The sequence below is a fragment of the Hemiscyllium ocellatum genome, chromosome 22 (genome assembly GCF_020745735.1).
Source record: "Hemiscyllium ocellatum isolate sHemOce1 chromosome 22, sHemOce1.pat.X.cur, whole genome shotgun sequence".
Classification (NCBI taxonomy): Eukaryota; Metazoa; Chordata; class Chondrichthyes; order Orectolobiformes; family Hemiscylliidae; genus Hemiscyllium; species Hemiscyllium ocellatum.
In genome coordinates this window covers 6727375-6744050 of record NC_083422.1, presented here as the reverse complement: position 1 = coordinate 6744050, position 16676 = coordinate 6727375, and the positions used below count along the sequence as shown (strand labels likewise).

At 40.6% G+C, this 16676-nt stretch overlaps 1 protein-coding gene across 1 annotated transcript in view; it reads left to right on the top strand.

Moving 5' to 3' along the window:
• The first annotated feature begins 819 nt into the window (after nt 1-819).
• Nucleotides 820-16676, top strand: part of reep3b (receptor accessory protein 3b) — a 57357-nt gene continuing 41500 nt past the window's right edge. Inside the window, exon 1 of the mRNA XM_060842313.1 lies at nt 820-926. Coding sequence (XP_060698296.1) covers nt 895-926 — 32 coding nt within the window. The 5' untranslated portion in view covers nt 820-894. The remainder of the gene's footprint in view (nt 927-16676) is intronic.

Sequence of the window (16676 nt, the reverse complement as noted above, 5' to 3'; positions counted from 1 at the left end):
GGAGTCATGTGAAGATGAAGAGTCATCTAGACTCAACGTTAGCTTGCTCTCTCTCTATAGATGCTGTTTGACCCACTGTGATCTCCAGACTTTGCTGTTTTCTTCATAGCCTAAGGATGTGGCTTGGGCCATTTAGAATTGAGAAATTTCTTTACCCAGAGTGGCGAGCCTGTGGAATTCTCTGCTCCAGTAAGCACTTATGGCTAAAACATCAAATATTGCCGAGAAGGATTTCGATGTAGTTTTTCGGACTAAAAGATATGGGGAAAAAGTGGGAACATGGTTTTGGGATGGATCATCATATAATGATGAGCATATTAATTGGCAGTGCAAGCTCAAAGGGCTGAACGATCTATTCCTACTCCTATTTTCTGTGTTCATATGACATTCCCACACAAAAAATATTAAATGTAGCTGTTTTGATTTTGGGCGCTTCAATGCAACTAGATGACATTTAATATTTACAATATGCAGAACATTCCACGTCAGACATAACCATTCGAGGGCAAAGCGTTTCGTCTTGAAAATTATAGGAGGTGTAATCGAATTAAACTTGAAATGACATGTTCCAGAGTGTGTGCAGGGCTGGGACATCTCCTGCTGTGGGGTTTGACTTCATTGACATTGACAGCGAGAGCCTGAGGTTGGCTTTTCTTCTCCAGCCTGCCCCACCTGGCAGTCAGGCAGCACTGCAGGAGGCAGAGGGGCGGGTCAGTTCGCAATTGACAGGCCGTCTGCCCAGTCAGAGCCGGACTTTGCTGGCGTAACCATGGCGATGTGTCGGCTGTCCAATGGGAGGCGGATGGGGCCCTGGGGCAGTGGGAGAAGGAGGCGGTTTTGACGGAGTCCGAGTGAGGGTGGCGGCGGTGAGGAAGCGTCAGTGTGTTCGCTCCAATGGTGTCGTGGATCATCTCCAGGACTGTGGTGTAAGTGGAGGCGGGGATAGTTCTGGGCTGAGTTTGGGTCGGGGGTCCTTCCCAAAGCGGCGTGGGTTAGCTTCGGCCTCCGCTGTCCAGCCAGGCCGCTTGAGTAAGGCCCTGTGTCCGGTCAGCGCATCAGTCGGCGGCGGCCTGACCCTGAGGCAGCCTCGCTGTGTGGAAGATGCTCACTAACACACTGCGGGGGGAGGAGGGAGGAGGGAGGGAGGGGGGTATCGCCTCTCCCGTTCCCAGTAACCGGCCACTCACGGACCGAGGGCTCCAACTTGTAAAGAAGCCCGTCCTCACCCAGCCAGCAAAATACCAAACTTCTGCGCAACACCTCCATTCAAAATGGCTTTGTGTGTGTGTGTGTGTGTGTGTGTGTCTGTGTCTGTGTGTGTGTGTGTGTGTGTGTCTGTGTGTGTGTGTGTGTGTCTCTGTGTGTGTGTCTGTGTCTGTCTGTGTGTGTGTCTGTGTCTGTCTGTGTGTGTGTGTGTGTCTGTGTGTGTGTGTGTGTCTGTGTGTGTGTGTGTGTCTGTGTGTGTGTGTGTGTCTGTGTGTGTGTGTGTGTCTGTCTGTGTGTGTGTGTCTGTCTGTGTGTGTGTGTGTCTGTGTCTGTCTGTGTGTGTGTGTCTGTCTGTGTGTGTCTGTGTCTGTGTGTGTGTGTGTGTGTCTGTGTCTGTGTGTGTGTGTGTGTGTCTGTCTGTGTGTGTGTGTGTGTGTGTGTCTGTGTGTGTGTGTGTGTCGGAGGTTAATGAATTGTGTTTTTGCTTTGGCATCTTGCCACAGGGATGTGGAGCTTTTCTTTTACACAAACAAGAAAGCCCAAAAGCAATGGAGACCAGTGATAATTTTCAGTTATTGGCGCTTCGAATAATGTTCTTTAAATTGATAATGTTATATAAAAATAAACTGAGGAAATCGGCCGCAGTCTTTGGATTGTTTATAGAATCTACTGGCGAACTACGCGATGCCGATTTATTTCATACCTGCCTTTTTTTAGTAGGGTGTTGGATAAGCTTGATGCTGACTTTGGCTGTATTATTTGGCACTGGTAACAAATGTAATAATTCTCCTGAGGTGGTATCCTTTCATATAGATGTAGCTGGTACACGAATGTTCGAAATTCGTGTATCTTCACTTGAGTTGTGTGCTTATCCATTAAATTTTCCCTGAGTGTATTTATCAATCATAGATAGGCACTCCTTTTATTTTTCGTTGTGGCGTTATCCTGTGTGATTGTTCTAAATAATGTCAACACATGCAGTCGGTATTAAAATTGTATTTATGAAACTTGAATGCAGCAAAACGTCCCAAAGTGCTTACGAGGCATAACGAATTGTCTGGAGTTAAAAATCGAGCTAATTGGGAATGTTGACTAAAACTGTTTTGGGAATATTTGAAGATCTTGGATGGAAGTTTGAATGATAGGTCTTGGTGATTGGCACTGCTGACAGGAACAGTTGAAGGGAGGTGGGAGTCAGATGAATGTAGAGTTCTGTAAGAGGATTTTGGGAGATTATAAAGATAAAATAGTGTGAGATTGAATATATTTAAATTAGCATGTTGGGTAAGGTTGTCAATGGATGCTGTTGAACATTGGGATCTGGGTGAACTGGACTTGCATCTGTGACAGGACAAGTTAAGGGGAGGTGATTGACTTGTGGTAATGTCAAGAAATGTCGAATTTCCTATTCCTTGGATGCTGCCTAACCTGCTGTGCTTTAACCAGCAACACATTTTCAACTATTAATTCAGAAACTCAGGTAATGTTTTGAGGACTTGGGTTCACATCCACTTGGGTAGATGGTGGAATTTTTATTCAATTAAATAAAAATCTGGAATTAAGAAACTACTGAAGAGCCATCTTTTCAGAATTTGAAAGGGTCAGAAAAACCCTTCTGTCTCACTTCAGGGAAGGAAATCTACCAACCTCACCTGGTCTGGCCTAAACATGACTCCAGACAGCAATATAGTTGATTCTGAAGTGGCCATCATCATTATCTCTGGATATGCCCTATCCCACTGGCAGGACAGACCTAGCAGAGGTGTCAGCATAGTGGTATACAATTTGGAAGGATTGCCCTAAATATCTGGAACATTTTCTCTGGACCCTATGAAGTGTCTCAACTTCAAACATGGGCAAGGAAACCTCCTGCTGATTACAACATACTGTCCTCCCCTGGCTGATGAATCCCTCCATGTTGAACAATACTTGGAGGAAGCACGGAGGGTGGCAAGGGTGCAAAAGATAATCTGGGTGTCGGTCAGTAGCAGCAAAACTGATCGAGCTGGTCAGTTCCTAGATACTAGACTGGGTCTGTAGTATATGGTGAGGGAACCAACAAGAGGGAAAAGCATACCTGTCTTTTCCAGTCTACCAGCTGCAAATGCTTCTGTCCATGACCATATCGGTAAGAGTGACCGCCGCAAAGTCCTTGTGGAGACAAGTCTCGCCCTCACATTGCGGATACCCTCCATCATGTGTGTGGCACTATCACAGTGCTAAATAAGACAGACTTTGTCCAGATTGAGCAACTCAGAACCTGCACATCTATCAGGCAATATGGTCCATCAACAGCACAATTATACTCCAGCACAATCTGTAACCTGATATGCAAGTTTTGGGCAGAGCTAAGCGATCTCACGACAAATCCGAGTTAAGCTCTGTAGTCCTACCGCATCCAATCTTGGACAGTGGTGGAGGATTAAACAATTCACTGGAGGAGGCTCCACAAATATTGCAAACCTCAATAACAGAAGAGCCCAACAAATATGCAAAAGATAAAGCTGAAGCATTTACTGCAATTGTCAGTCAGACATGCCAAGTCCCCATCCCCACCACTCCCAGTTGTCCCCAGTATTAAAGGCTCCAGTCTTCAGCCAATTTGATTTTGCTCCACATGGTATCAAGAATGGATGGAGGTACTGGATACTCCAAAGGCAATATCATCCTGACAGTAGTACTGAAGACTTGTGCTCTAGCACTTGCTGTTTCAGTACAGTTACAACACTGGTATCTGCCCAACAATGTAGAAAATTGCCCAAATATGTCCTGTCCACAAAAAAAAGGACAAATCCAAAGCAGCCATTTACTGCTCCATCAGTCTTCTGTCAATCAATAGTGAAGTTATGGAAGGTGTAATCAGCTGTGGTATCAAGCAGCACCTGCTCAGGGACACTCAGTTCAGATTCCATCAGGGCCACCCAGCTCCTGACCTCATGATAGCCTTGGTTCAAACATGGACAAAGGAGCTGAATTCCAGAAATGAGCTGAGAGTGGGGTGGGATGGGGGGAGTTGGGGCAGGGGTGGTTTTGGGGGGAGAAGAAGAAATGGCCTCTTGAATTGCCTTCTGCACCATGTTGTTGTGGTCAGCTGACCTGCACATCTTTGTTGGATTGTGGGAGGAAACCCACGCAGACACAGGGAGCATGTGCAACCTCCAAACAGGCAGTTGCCCAAGACTGGAATTGAAGCTGGGTTCCTGGCGCTGTGGGGCAGTAGTGCTAGTTGAAGATCAATCATCTCAGCTCCAAGACATTTCTGCAGGAATTCCTCAGAAGTGTCCAAGACCTAATTATGTTAAGTTGCTTCATCAGTGACCTCTCCTCCATCGTAAAGGTTGGAAGTGGGAATGTTCATGAATGATTGCATGATCACCATTCGTGACTGCTCAGACACGGAAGCATAGCAGTATCTGGGCCATATCCAGGCTTGGTCTGACAAGTAGCAAATATTACCTGTACCACACACATGCCAGGCAATAACTATCTCCAATAAGACAGTCTAGCCATTACCCATTTTGATTCACTGAAACCCTTATTATCAGCATCCTTAGGGTTACCATTGACCAAAAACTCAACTGGATTCGTTATATAAATGTAGCAGCTAACAGATAGGTCAGAAACTAGAAATTCTGCAAGTTAACTCATCTGACTTCACAAAACCTGTCCCCCATCGACAAGGCACAAGTCAGCTGTGTTATGGAGTAGTCTCCACTTGTCCAGCAACACTAAGGAAGCTTGGCAAGCATCTCACTTGATTGGCACCCCATCCACAAGCTTCCACTCCTTCTACCACCAATATTCAGTCGTAACAAGGTGTACCATCTAAAAGATGGTCAGCAGAAATTCACCACAGCTCCTTGGACAGCATGTTCCAAACCTACGACCAATTCCATCTCAAAAGACAACAAGAGATATCTGGGAGCACCCTGCAAGTTCCCCCCAAGCCACTCACTGCCCTGACTTGGAAACGTATCGTCCATTCTTCCACTTGCTGGGTTAAAATCCTGGAATTCTCTCTCTCTCTCTCTCTCTCTCGGGGCATTGTGTCAACCAGTAGCATGTGGACTGCAATGGTTCAAAAAAGGCAACTCGTCACCACCTTCTGAAGGGTAGCTTAGGGACAGGCATTTGAAAATGTTGGTCAACAGAACTGCCCATGTGCCATGAGTGAATTTAAAATAAATTTTATCACGTTGGTAATGTTACGGCTGGTCTTTGCATTTGCGATGAAAATGATAGTTTAATGCTCAGCTGAATGGAAGGGATGTGATTAGTGACTGGGGAATGGAGAAAGTTGGGACTGTAATCTTCAAAGTAAACTAGTGTGTCCAGTTGTAAGTGGAATTTGCTCAGAAATCGTAGTTGTATATGAGGAGTCTAATCTTGATAAGCTTAAAATAATTAACAAAGAACCAGACGACATGAGAGAAAACATTGCCTGAAAGGAAGAAACTTTTTAATAACTCTCGAGGAATTAGACAAATGCCTCGAGAACATTTCAGTGTTTGAACAAAGAGCAGATTGGTGAGACTAATAGGATCATCCTTTTAAAATTTCTGGCACAGCCACATTAGGCCAAATTTCCTCCTGTACTGTGTCATTCAATGAAAATGGCATGATAGCTGTCTCAATACTGGGCAATTATAGTCTATTCTATAAATTATTCCTTTATTTCTATCTAGTACGAACAAACTGTGGTAACTTTTTTTTTCTTTGTGCCAACATGGTGAATGAGTATATCTTGTCTCAGTTCAATTCCCCTTCCCATTTCCACTCTGACATGTCCATCCCCAGTCTCCTCCATTGCTGCAATGATTCAAATTGGATGAACGGCACCTCTTCTGCCTGAGTTCTCCAATTTCAAATAACCTTGCCACTCATCCCCCCAACTCCCTTTTCAGGCCTGTCTCCTCCCTTCCATCCCTGCAACTGACCCTTCTCTCCGGCTACCAACTGGACTCATTCCTCCTCTTGACCATCTAGGTTGTACCCACTACCTGTATTTACCTATCCACTACCTGACCACTCTGACCCTCTTCCCACACCTCCTCTCCTCCTCTATCCCCCCATCTGCATCTCCCCCCACCCCCATTCCTGAAGAAGGGTTATACCCAAAACATGACTGCTCGTCCTCCTGATGTTGCCAGGCTTGGTGTGTTCTTCCAGTCTCCAGCTTGTCTATTTTTGTATTGCAGCATCTGCATTTCTTTTTGCCTTTAACTGAGTTCAGTAAGCGTGTGGCACAGCTGAACCCCCTTCTGCTGTTAGCTTGTATTTGGATGTGAGTTATTCCAAACAGTCATAGACCTGTATAACGATCTTGTGCCATATTGGTAGTGTCCAGACTTCTGAGCCAAGATCCAAGATTCCTGGCTTCAGGACCCACCCCTAGAAGTGTATGACAACATTCCTGAATAGACTAGAGAGAAAACATCTAAAATTCTACAAACTGAAGTGTGGAGTACAATCTTAAACTTAATTGCACAGAAGTAATAAAGTTTGAGTATTTAAAACAGGAGAATGCTTAATCATACGTTTTTAATATGCAACTTTTTCATGGCTTTTGTACGGAGACTAATAGTCTTAATCTTATTTGAGTGATTTTAGGGTACATTCATTAATGAGCTTATGGATAGAAACCTGCGAATTTTGCATTGCACTGTATGCAGACTCCACTTTCAGGAGCAATGACACTGAATGCTGACTATTCTGTCACCATTATAACAAAATCTAAGCTGTTCTAATGATTGTGGGAAGGGGACCATTTGGCATCTTGTGTTTGTGCTTATGTTGTTCAGGAGCAAGGGTTGGATATTCAGCTGTTGATCTGCAACAAAATGCTTTACGCCATGTATAGTTAGATCTTCTGGTCTTCATAGGGACCACGAGAAGTGTCGTGTTACTTGAGCATAATGTTCCTGAAATGCAGACAGCATATCCTTTGCTTTTAATTGGGAATTTGTTTGTTTCAATTTGACTATTTAATTGAATCCATGGATTCAATTAAAACAAGCAGTGTGTGAGACAGAACAATAAAGCAGTTAAAGGCTGATGCAGATTGGTCTTAAGAATCCTTCAGAGCTATGTGATAGTCATATTATTTTTAACTCCTGTTATTTGAGTGATTTAGACTATTTGTCAGTTTAAGTATTTTTATTCTGTCTGTCCACATTTGGAGACTGAACTAAAATTATAGCATGGCTGGTTTATGCAGTCTGTTTGTGTTGTAAATGTAGACCAATTAATGTACAGTGGATTCATGAAGATAAGGACTGAGAAGTGTTACTTTAAAATAGGTACAGAATTGTATGTCCAGTCACCAGTTGGTCTCTAACACCTGTTTCATTTGCCAATGGTCATAATTCCCCATTTGAAACCCAATGTTAATGACAGACTAACTTATCGTAAGATTTTGTGAAATGCACATCCTGTTTCAGCCTCTCTTGTGTTTTGTCTGTGCATTTTTGCTGCTGAAAATGTAACAGAATTATGGCTTTACAGTAAAACAGAGTCATTGCTGTTCCCAGGAGGAGACATTCATTTTGTCCTTCTGTGAAATGAACTTGTATCCTTCGCTGAACAGGTCAGAAGATGTGATTTCTTCCAGTGTAACAAAATGGTGCTTATTCCAAGTAAATCTTTGAGCTGAAGTCTGTGTTCGCTTGTGATTTTTAAAAAATTCTTGGGTTTCCATTATGAATGAACATCAATTTGAAGGAATACTCTGAATTTGATCGCAGATTTTGCAACTTGATACAATTAATTTCAGGCAGATCTGAAATAATAGTTTTATTAAAAATCTCGTGGTTCTTAGACATTGTTTCAAATTTTCAGTTGAGAGAGTTAAGTTCTGCAATTTCGAGATGTTATAGTTAGATTTCTTTTACTATGACTACATCTGTGTCTTCCTGATGTGTGTAGTTATATTTTTTTTCTCTAGCATTGTTGTTGGTTAAACCTCTTTTCCTCAAAGCAGTTATCAATGAATAATGATATGTCAGCACTTTCATCTGACTTTGGTTATAGAGTCATTGAGATTTACAGCACGGAAACACCCTTTGGTACAACTTGTCCACCCCGACCAGATATCCTAGATGAATCTAGTCCCATTTGCAGTTTTTGGCCTATGTCCCCTCTTAAACTCTTCCTAAACCCATCCACATGCCTTTTTAAATGTTGTAATTGTACATGCTTCCCAGGACCTTACCATTAAGTCCTACCCTGATTTGCTTTTCCAAAATGCAGCACCTCCCATTTATCTAAATAAACTCCATGGTTTCAGCAGCTTGCTCCTGTCTCGGTGCAGCTGTTATCTGTGGATTTAAAGGAGCTCTTTTTTTTCCTCAGACTCATATGATGTGGACATTTAAAGTACTTTACCTCAGCATTGCAAAACTCTAACCTTGCTTCCACTCTCCATGTTGTCAAATCTAGATTGTTACCAATGCTTCAAAATCGCAATTCAGATTGGCCTCCAGCTTTTGTTTATATAAGTACTTCAGAAAGTTAGTACCATTTTTTTTCATGCTTTCAAAGTTCCAGTTGCAAATGCTTGATGGATTCCATGTCTCGGATTCCCTCACTCCCATGTTAAGTCCAAATTTTTCCCCACTATTCTCTGCCCATTTGTAGGTGTCATTGATTTGAAGTATCATCTCTTTCAGCTTTTGCCTCCTGCATGGTCCACTAAAGTTATGATTTTCTGCTATCATCTGGCCTCTGCCTTGGTTTTCTCTGTATGCATGGATCACTGTGTTGCATGCTCAGACCCTATTTCCATTATTTTAGTTTTGTGCTATGCGGTTTGGTGAAAAAAGTTTAAGATATGGAAATTGAAGGGATCATAATACCTATGTATTACATTTGCTTTAGAGAGGAGATATGCAGTGGCAAGAATTGCGCAAATATTTTAAGGAAGAAAGCATTTGTAGTTCAATGTCAAAGTATTTTGACCCTCTATATGAAGAGACCAAGAAAGGGTGACAGTGACATCTGCAAGCTGACTTTGTATTCCTTCAGGGACAACTTGTATTGAAGATTAATTTCCTGTGAGCAATGTGTATTTCCCTGCATTATCTTCTGACTCACCTGGCACAATGTTATGAAAAATTCATATTTAATACTTGATTTGAAGTTAGCAGATGAATGCATTCAGCCTCATCATGTTTGAACAAGTTTACTGCCAAGTAGTACTTTATTGCAGTTTTAGTACTCAAAATTCACTCCGCAGCTGTCATTTTTAAGCAATTGGTTGCTGTTTAGCATAACTTTGCACTATTCTTGATTGGCATAAGTAAAAGGAAGCTGTGTGGGGCCAGATCAAGTTGATTTTTGTTCATGTAGCAGTTGCTGGTTGTTGATTGTAAAGAAGATTGAAAAGTCACTTGCAGTGATATGACAAACACTTGAGTTTTCCGATTCTCCTGAGAAAGATATTGCTGTAGTGTCGTTAATATTTCAAGTGAATTGAAACAGACGGACTTATGGTAGTTGAACTGGTAATGTAACATTCTTCAAATTCGGGTGGTGACCAGTTTGATTCAGAGTTCCCATGAAAGTTTTTACCAGAGCCACCTGGACCTTAGAGACTTTGTGATTTTAAAGGTGTTTTTTGTTGTTTCTGATAAAGTTAGCTTTTTTTTAAAGCAAAAGTGTGTTGTCTTAGATCCAAGGAAGAGTGTGGTTTGAATTCTGAAATGCAATGATTGGATAGCTATAAGTATGAAGATTGCAGCATGCAATAGGTTGAAACTTGGAAATCATCCCCGCAGAAAGCTGTAGGTCCGAGGAAGTTCCAATCAAATTGCTGTGCTAGTCGAAACCAGTATCTGAAAAGTCAGTGAGACAGTTTAAAATTAGAGCTGTGGAAGCTGGAAATAACCTGAGCTTCCACAGACTTGTTAGAACAAAGAAAGCAGACTATCTTCTTAAACATTTTTGATTGATCAGAGCAGCTGAAACCAGAAATTGAACCTGTTTAAAGTTAATGCTATTGTGTGAAACATTCCTGTATACTGTTTTACCAGCAATTGAAACATGAGGTTGGGGCATTTGCTTTCACATTGACACCAATAATTTCTTTTGCTAGAAAGAGGTTTTAGTAAATGTGCTGCTACTGTTTTGAAAAAAAATCTCGTTGCATAATTATGTTCTTAAGGAAATAATGGAACAAGAAAAAGCTTTAAACTTTGTGGTAGAACATGCATCTGTATTCACAGATCATCACCTTATCTCAAAGCACCTTTTCTTTAATACAAAAGTTCCTAAAGTGATTCCTGGTCTCTGCAGTCTGCTTTTGTTGCCCTGTTCACATGTTACAAAGTATGAAAAATAACTTGGCTTATTATCTTTCCTTGACCCTTGTTGCAAAGTAAGGATAGCAAAGTTCAGTGACATGTGGAAGTTGGAAATGCTGCACATTGCCAAAATCTCAGATTTTCTTCACTGGTAACTGGCAGATTATATTAAGGTGGACAAGTGGATGTAATGGACTCAAAAACCTTTAGTAAGGTGGCGTATGAGATTTTCCTACATGTCAATAAAACAAACTGCTGACAGTACAATCTGGGTAGGAGAGTAAGCTGTGACAAGAAGACAGATTGCGAGAAGATCTAGACTACTGAAGTGAGAAGACATGGAGCTGTACGATGAAATTTCATATGGAGAAATGTCCATTTTGATAGGAAAACTTAAAATTTTTAGAATATGATTTTCAGAGGAACCTGCATATCCTAGTACATAAATTGCAAGGATAATGTGCAAAGACAGCTCCAATTGTCAAAACGTATGATGTGTTTGCCTCAGTATTATGTACGAGTGAGAGAAAATCTTGGTGCGTTTATGTAGTGCTTTGGTGAGACTGCATGTTATGTAGTTTTGGGTGCTTTCCTGAAGGGAGTACAGTGCGGATTTATCATACCAATTATTGGGAAATTGAGTGGCTGAATCCTTGTGCATACTACGTGACTGGTAGTCAGGGAGAGAATGAGAAGAGTTTTATGTTAGTTGCAGTTTGTTTTCTTTTCAAAATTCTCACTTGTCTATATTGTTAGGCCACTGTTGAGCATCTTGTCTTGAAAATGCAGAATAAATTAGCTATTTCTGCATTTAGGGAATGATGGAAGAGATTCAGGTATTACTGTTGCAAGTTAATGAACATTCGAAATAATGAGCCAGTCTACTTTTTTTTTCTGCCCTTGGGATTCTGGTATCTCTTTAGTATTGCCATAGTTAAATGAGTATATTGTAACAGCATCCTGAATCATTTGGAAGAGGTTTGCATTGCTCTTTTTCTAATGGCAGCCACTTATGCTGTGAAGTCAAGGAAAAGCATTTCAGATTTTTGTATCTAAAGCAACCAAGAAAAATCATGATTGACGTTGAGAAAATCATGAATTTTGTTTTTAATATAACTGATGACTTCCTAGTCAGGTGAAAATGGCAGATTTACCCCTTGTTAAGACTTAAGGGAGTAGATGAGTTTATTTAATAATCCAGTATTATAGTTTCACTGTCACAATTGAATACACTGGTTTATTTATTCACGTATATTTGATGAACTACATTTGAATTCTGTATAAGTTGAAAGATTTGAGCTCCTCCTTATGAATCATTAGTCCAGATTTCTGACTTAATGGTCCTATACTGTGTCACCCCATATTGGTAATGTAGCACTGGTTGCCCAGACATAGGAAGAACATTATTAAGCTGAAAAGGCTCAGAAATGACTGAGGATGTTGCTGGGTCTGGAAGATTTGAGGTACAAGGGAAGGATGGACAGGCTGGGATTATTTTCACTGGAGCACAGGAGTTTGAAAGATGACTTTAAAGTTTATAAAGTCATGAGGGGTAGAGATTGGACAACGACCATTATTCCTTTAACTGCAGTGGGCTATTTCAAGAGAAGTGGACACACTTTTCAGGTGTGAATAGAAGTTGTTAAAAAAACAAAGTATGAGGGGCAAATATTTTTCAGAGGGTGGTTCATGTATGGAATGAACTTCCTGAGGAAGTGGTGGATGTGGGCACAGTTGCAATGTTTAAAAGTCATTGGATGAACAGGAAAGGTTTGGAGGGATATGGGCCAGGAGCAGGCAGGTGAGGCTAGTTTAGTTGGGGATTATATTCAACATGGACTGTTTCCGTGCTATATGACTCTGACTTGTGGCTGGTTGGAGTGATGATTGATACTAAATCAAGGTACAGAGTTTCTCAATGTTTCAGTTGAAAGCCAGACTCGCTTCTTCCTCAGTGTTGTTGATTACCATTCTATCAACAGTTGGCAATTCTAACTTAAGTTGCAGCATTTTGATATGTTAATTTCCCTCTTTTTTTTCCTGCTTCAACTGATTTGTGAATCACCAAATGCAGATTTCCCATGACTAATATATTGCTTTCAAGAGCCACCTGTGTCTTTTGACTTGGATTAAAGAAAATTTTAAAATCAAACTTTGCTAAGTTCAACCTTTTAGCTCCATAAATTTTATGACTAAAATATAAGCCTCTTAAATATGTCAATTCACCACATCCAAGTTTTAAATTATTGAATAACATAAAAATTTATCAAGAATATTTTTCTCATGGTGCAATAACCAGTGTAATGAGTAAATTAAAGTGAGTCATGCCTAACCTGATTCTGTGCTTAAAAATATCCAGCTTAACTTTTTTAGAGCTTGGTTGAAGTCTAAATAATAAGAATTAGATGAAACGCCCAATGGTGGTGACTTCAAACTTGGCTATATTAATTAAGGCATAGAGTACAAAATTATCAAGTTATTGTTAAACACTATTTCAAATACCGGTTAGGCCCTAACTGTGTTGCTTGTAATTGTGGGTACCCTTGCATGAAGGTGAGTTTATTTTGCCTGTGGGGCTAGTGTCTAACTGCTTTTTAAACTAATGCCAAAAGAAGCACGAGTTGCTCTGAATATAAATTCTATTAAATTCTGCAATATTTTGAGCCATTTATGCCAATGCTGGCAATTGCATTGCTAAACTAGTGCAAGAAAGTGGAAGCCATGGTGTTAGAAAAGTTCAAAAACTGTCTCCATATTTTAACTGACTTATTGAAACAAAATTGGATATCTGCTTGGTGGAGATTTATACTTGCACTGGAGAAATGCTTGGAAATACATCAATTTTCTGCTGTGAGGATTCTTGCAAGTGCTACCCTGCATCCTCCTACTTGATGGTTTTTTTGATGCTTCATCACAATGAATGTTTGTGAAATTTTAAGGGAAATGGAAAGCATAGCGTGGTGATTTTTTTTTTGGCTGTTGGACTGATGTATGCTTCTCGAGAATTAAAAGCAAGAGGATCTGGGCTATAGATAAAAACAGCAAATGTTGGAAATATATTTGTCAACAATTACAGAGAGAAAAAGAGTTTGGTTGAACCCATTGTTTACAAAACATTGCAGGTATTAAACATTGTCTGAATATCTCTCCACAGTTTCTGTCAGACCTGCTGAGCGTTGCCTACATTTTGTGAATTTAGTCCACTGTATTTGCCTTACCTTAGTCATGTCTCACCCCATCCTTGTTTGGAGTTTCTAAGCCTTTCTCAGGATTTGCAAATGCAGCCACACAACATGTGCCTTTTTTTTATTTATGCATTGCTCAATTCCTGTAAAAAAAATCATTTTTATCCAAGCTGGTCATAATTTAAAGTTTGTTTCTTTTGTTCTCACTGGATCCTTGCTTACCTGCCATTCCTACTGTTAATTTATTCTGTCCATGTGTTGTTATACATGGCAAATGTCCGGCATTTTCAGCTTTGTTCATCCTACAAGATCTGTGGTTCTTGAATGTAATTCACAGTGGGGAGTTTCTGTTATCGGATACTGACATTATGTGTAACTGTTTGTTTGAAGATAGCTATGAAGCATCTGCATTGATGTTTTCTTTCAAAACTTGAATCTGCAGTTTTAATTGATGTAGTAATCTGGTTGTGAAATGCATTTATCAGACACGTTGTGTGAACATATCCTTACACAGGAGACTTTGTTCCTTTTGTATGGGAGAAAATAACTGAGCAAATGACAAGAGGAAGCATTCAAGAAACTCTGTTCTGGCAGTATCTGGAGAGAGAAACAGTGAACATTTGAAGTTCATATGACTCTTCAGAAGTTCTCTCTCCACAGGTGTTGCTAGACTTGTTGAGTTTCTCTACTGTGTTTTCGTTCTCACTATCAGCATCCACAATCTTTTGCTTTTAAAATAGCTGAGCACCAGCTTCATTTGAATTTGGGCCATTTTTAGCATAATTTGGGTAACAGATTTGGCTGCATTCAGGTCAACTGTGGTGTAATACACAATCTTCTGACTGAGTACAGTGTGTGGTTAGAAAAAAAATGATATGTCAAAGGTTGTTGTCTGCAAGTTCCGTGCTAACTTTGATAATGTAAGACTTGTGTATAAAAGATTAGAGTTTTAGTTGAAACCAGAGTGAAAGCATGGCTTTGTTCCCATCTGGTTTTTCTGGCAAGTTGCCATTTGTCTGCATACAAGATGTGCGTGTTCAAGCCTACATGTTGGCTTGGGTTTGAAGTGTAGTTCATACTCTGAGTACTTTGGGTTTTTAAAGCCATCTGAGAAATGCGAGTCTTGAGGTTACAGCGTTTATTAACTTGTAGAACAAACATTTCTAGATGTCTTTGCATCCACCAAAGTGTGAAAATGATTGTGAAGGCCGATCTAAATACAGAACAGTGTTTAAGATATATCTGAAGAGCTTGAAGAACATTTGCTGGGAATGAAGAATCGATTCAGTGTTTGAATACCTTTTGCATGCTGTAATGTTTGGAACAGAAACAGACGGGCATATATCAAGCCATAAACAAATCACCCATTATCTCTCTTGTATCATAAAAGTAGCTTATCATTGGTGAGAAAATGTGTTGACAAATGGTGAGTGTTGTTTTATTTAGAAGTCTGGTGTGGTGAGCTTGGAGAAAATGTTGTTTTGTATTTCAATGATGGGGGACCATATTCTGTACTTAATGTGGGGTAAAAAAAACCTTAGATTAGTAAGACAGAAATTGATGTTTGTCTTCACTTGGAACATTTTTTAAGTATATTTTTTAGTTCAGTATGTATAATCAAATGCCATGTGCTAAATTGGCATTTTTTGTTGTTAATCAAGCAGTTGTTCATTTGATCTCACTCTCTTGTTCATATGTTGTATAATCTTGAGGAGTAAAAAGTGAGGTCTGCAGATGCTGGAGATCAGAGTTGAAAATGTGTTGCTGGTTAAAGCGCAGCAGGTCAGGCAGCATCCAAGGAACAGGAAATTCGACGTTTCGGGCAAAAGCCCTTCATCAGGAATGAGGAAAGTGTGTCCAGCAGGCTAAGATAAAAGGTAGGGAGGAGGGACTTGGGGGAGGGGCGATGGAGATGTGATAGGTGGAAGGAGGTCAAGGTGAGGGTGATAGGCCGGAGTGGGGTGGGGGTGGAGGGGTAAGCAAGATTGTATAAGTTGTGGTCTGAAGGCCAACTGAGGTGTGGAAGCACGTCTCTGAAAGAAAGTTGGGGTAATCTGTAAAATTAGATGAGGCAGATGTTAAGTAATGCACACATTTATTTTAGTCCTTCAGCAAATGTGTGTCATGAGCAAGGCAGGTCTTGATTAGCTGCCCTTAATTGCCCTTGAAGGTGGCAGTGAATATGTCAACTGTCAGTATATGTTGAAGATTTAGCACACAGCAGGGGCCATTGTACTGGAGTGCAGTTGTCTAGGAAGGCTCAAATCCTATCAGGACACTACCTCTGAAGCCTGACAGAGGTTCGACCATATCAATCAATCATTTGTCCCTTTTCACAATAGAATTACCACTGCAATCTTGCTGTTTCATTTATTTTGGTCAGAACTGTAAAGTATTGAGGTAGCAGTCAGCTCTGAAATTATTGCAGCTGCCCGAGGAATAGATCATGCATTGAAACATGCGACCTTGAATGGGTTCTCCCCCTTATGAACGAGGAGACAGCTCACCAATCAGTTGTTCTCTTTGGTAACCGTTGCTGCTTGGTGCTGCCATTTTGTCTTGTCAAATTGAACAAGTCCATTTCACTGGCTGTGCTGAGCAGGAAAGTGGTGCAGTTTTCACAGATTAAGGGAAGGGGAAACCAGAAGAACCATTACATTCATGCTGGAGAGGGCCTGCAGTTGGTCAGACATGCCCACTCCCATTGTTTCCTCCACTCCTCACTGCAGCTGCCAGAGAATCCAGCGTGTTGACTCTGTACTGCCATTAGCTCAAATTCTTCTCTTCAAGGTCATAGCGCTGACCTGTACTTTTTAATTATTGAGATTATGAACACTGAGGGGTGGGTGGGGGATGAATTTTAATCTATGCAAAATGATACTGCCAAGGTGACACTTTTTGATTAAAATTGTCATCTTAAAAGCTGGGTTTCTACACATGTATTTATGGTATTTGGGAAGAAGGAGTATAAAACAAGTGTGGAGAA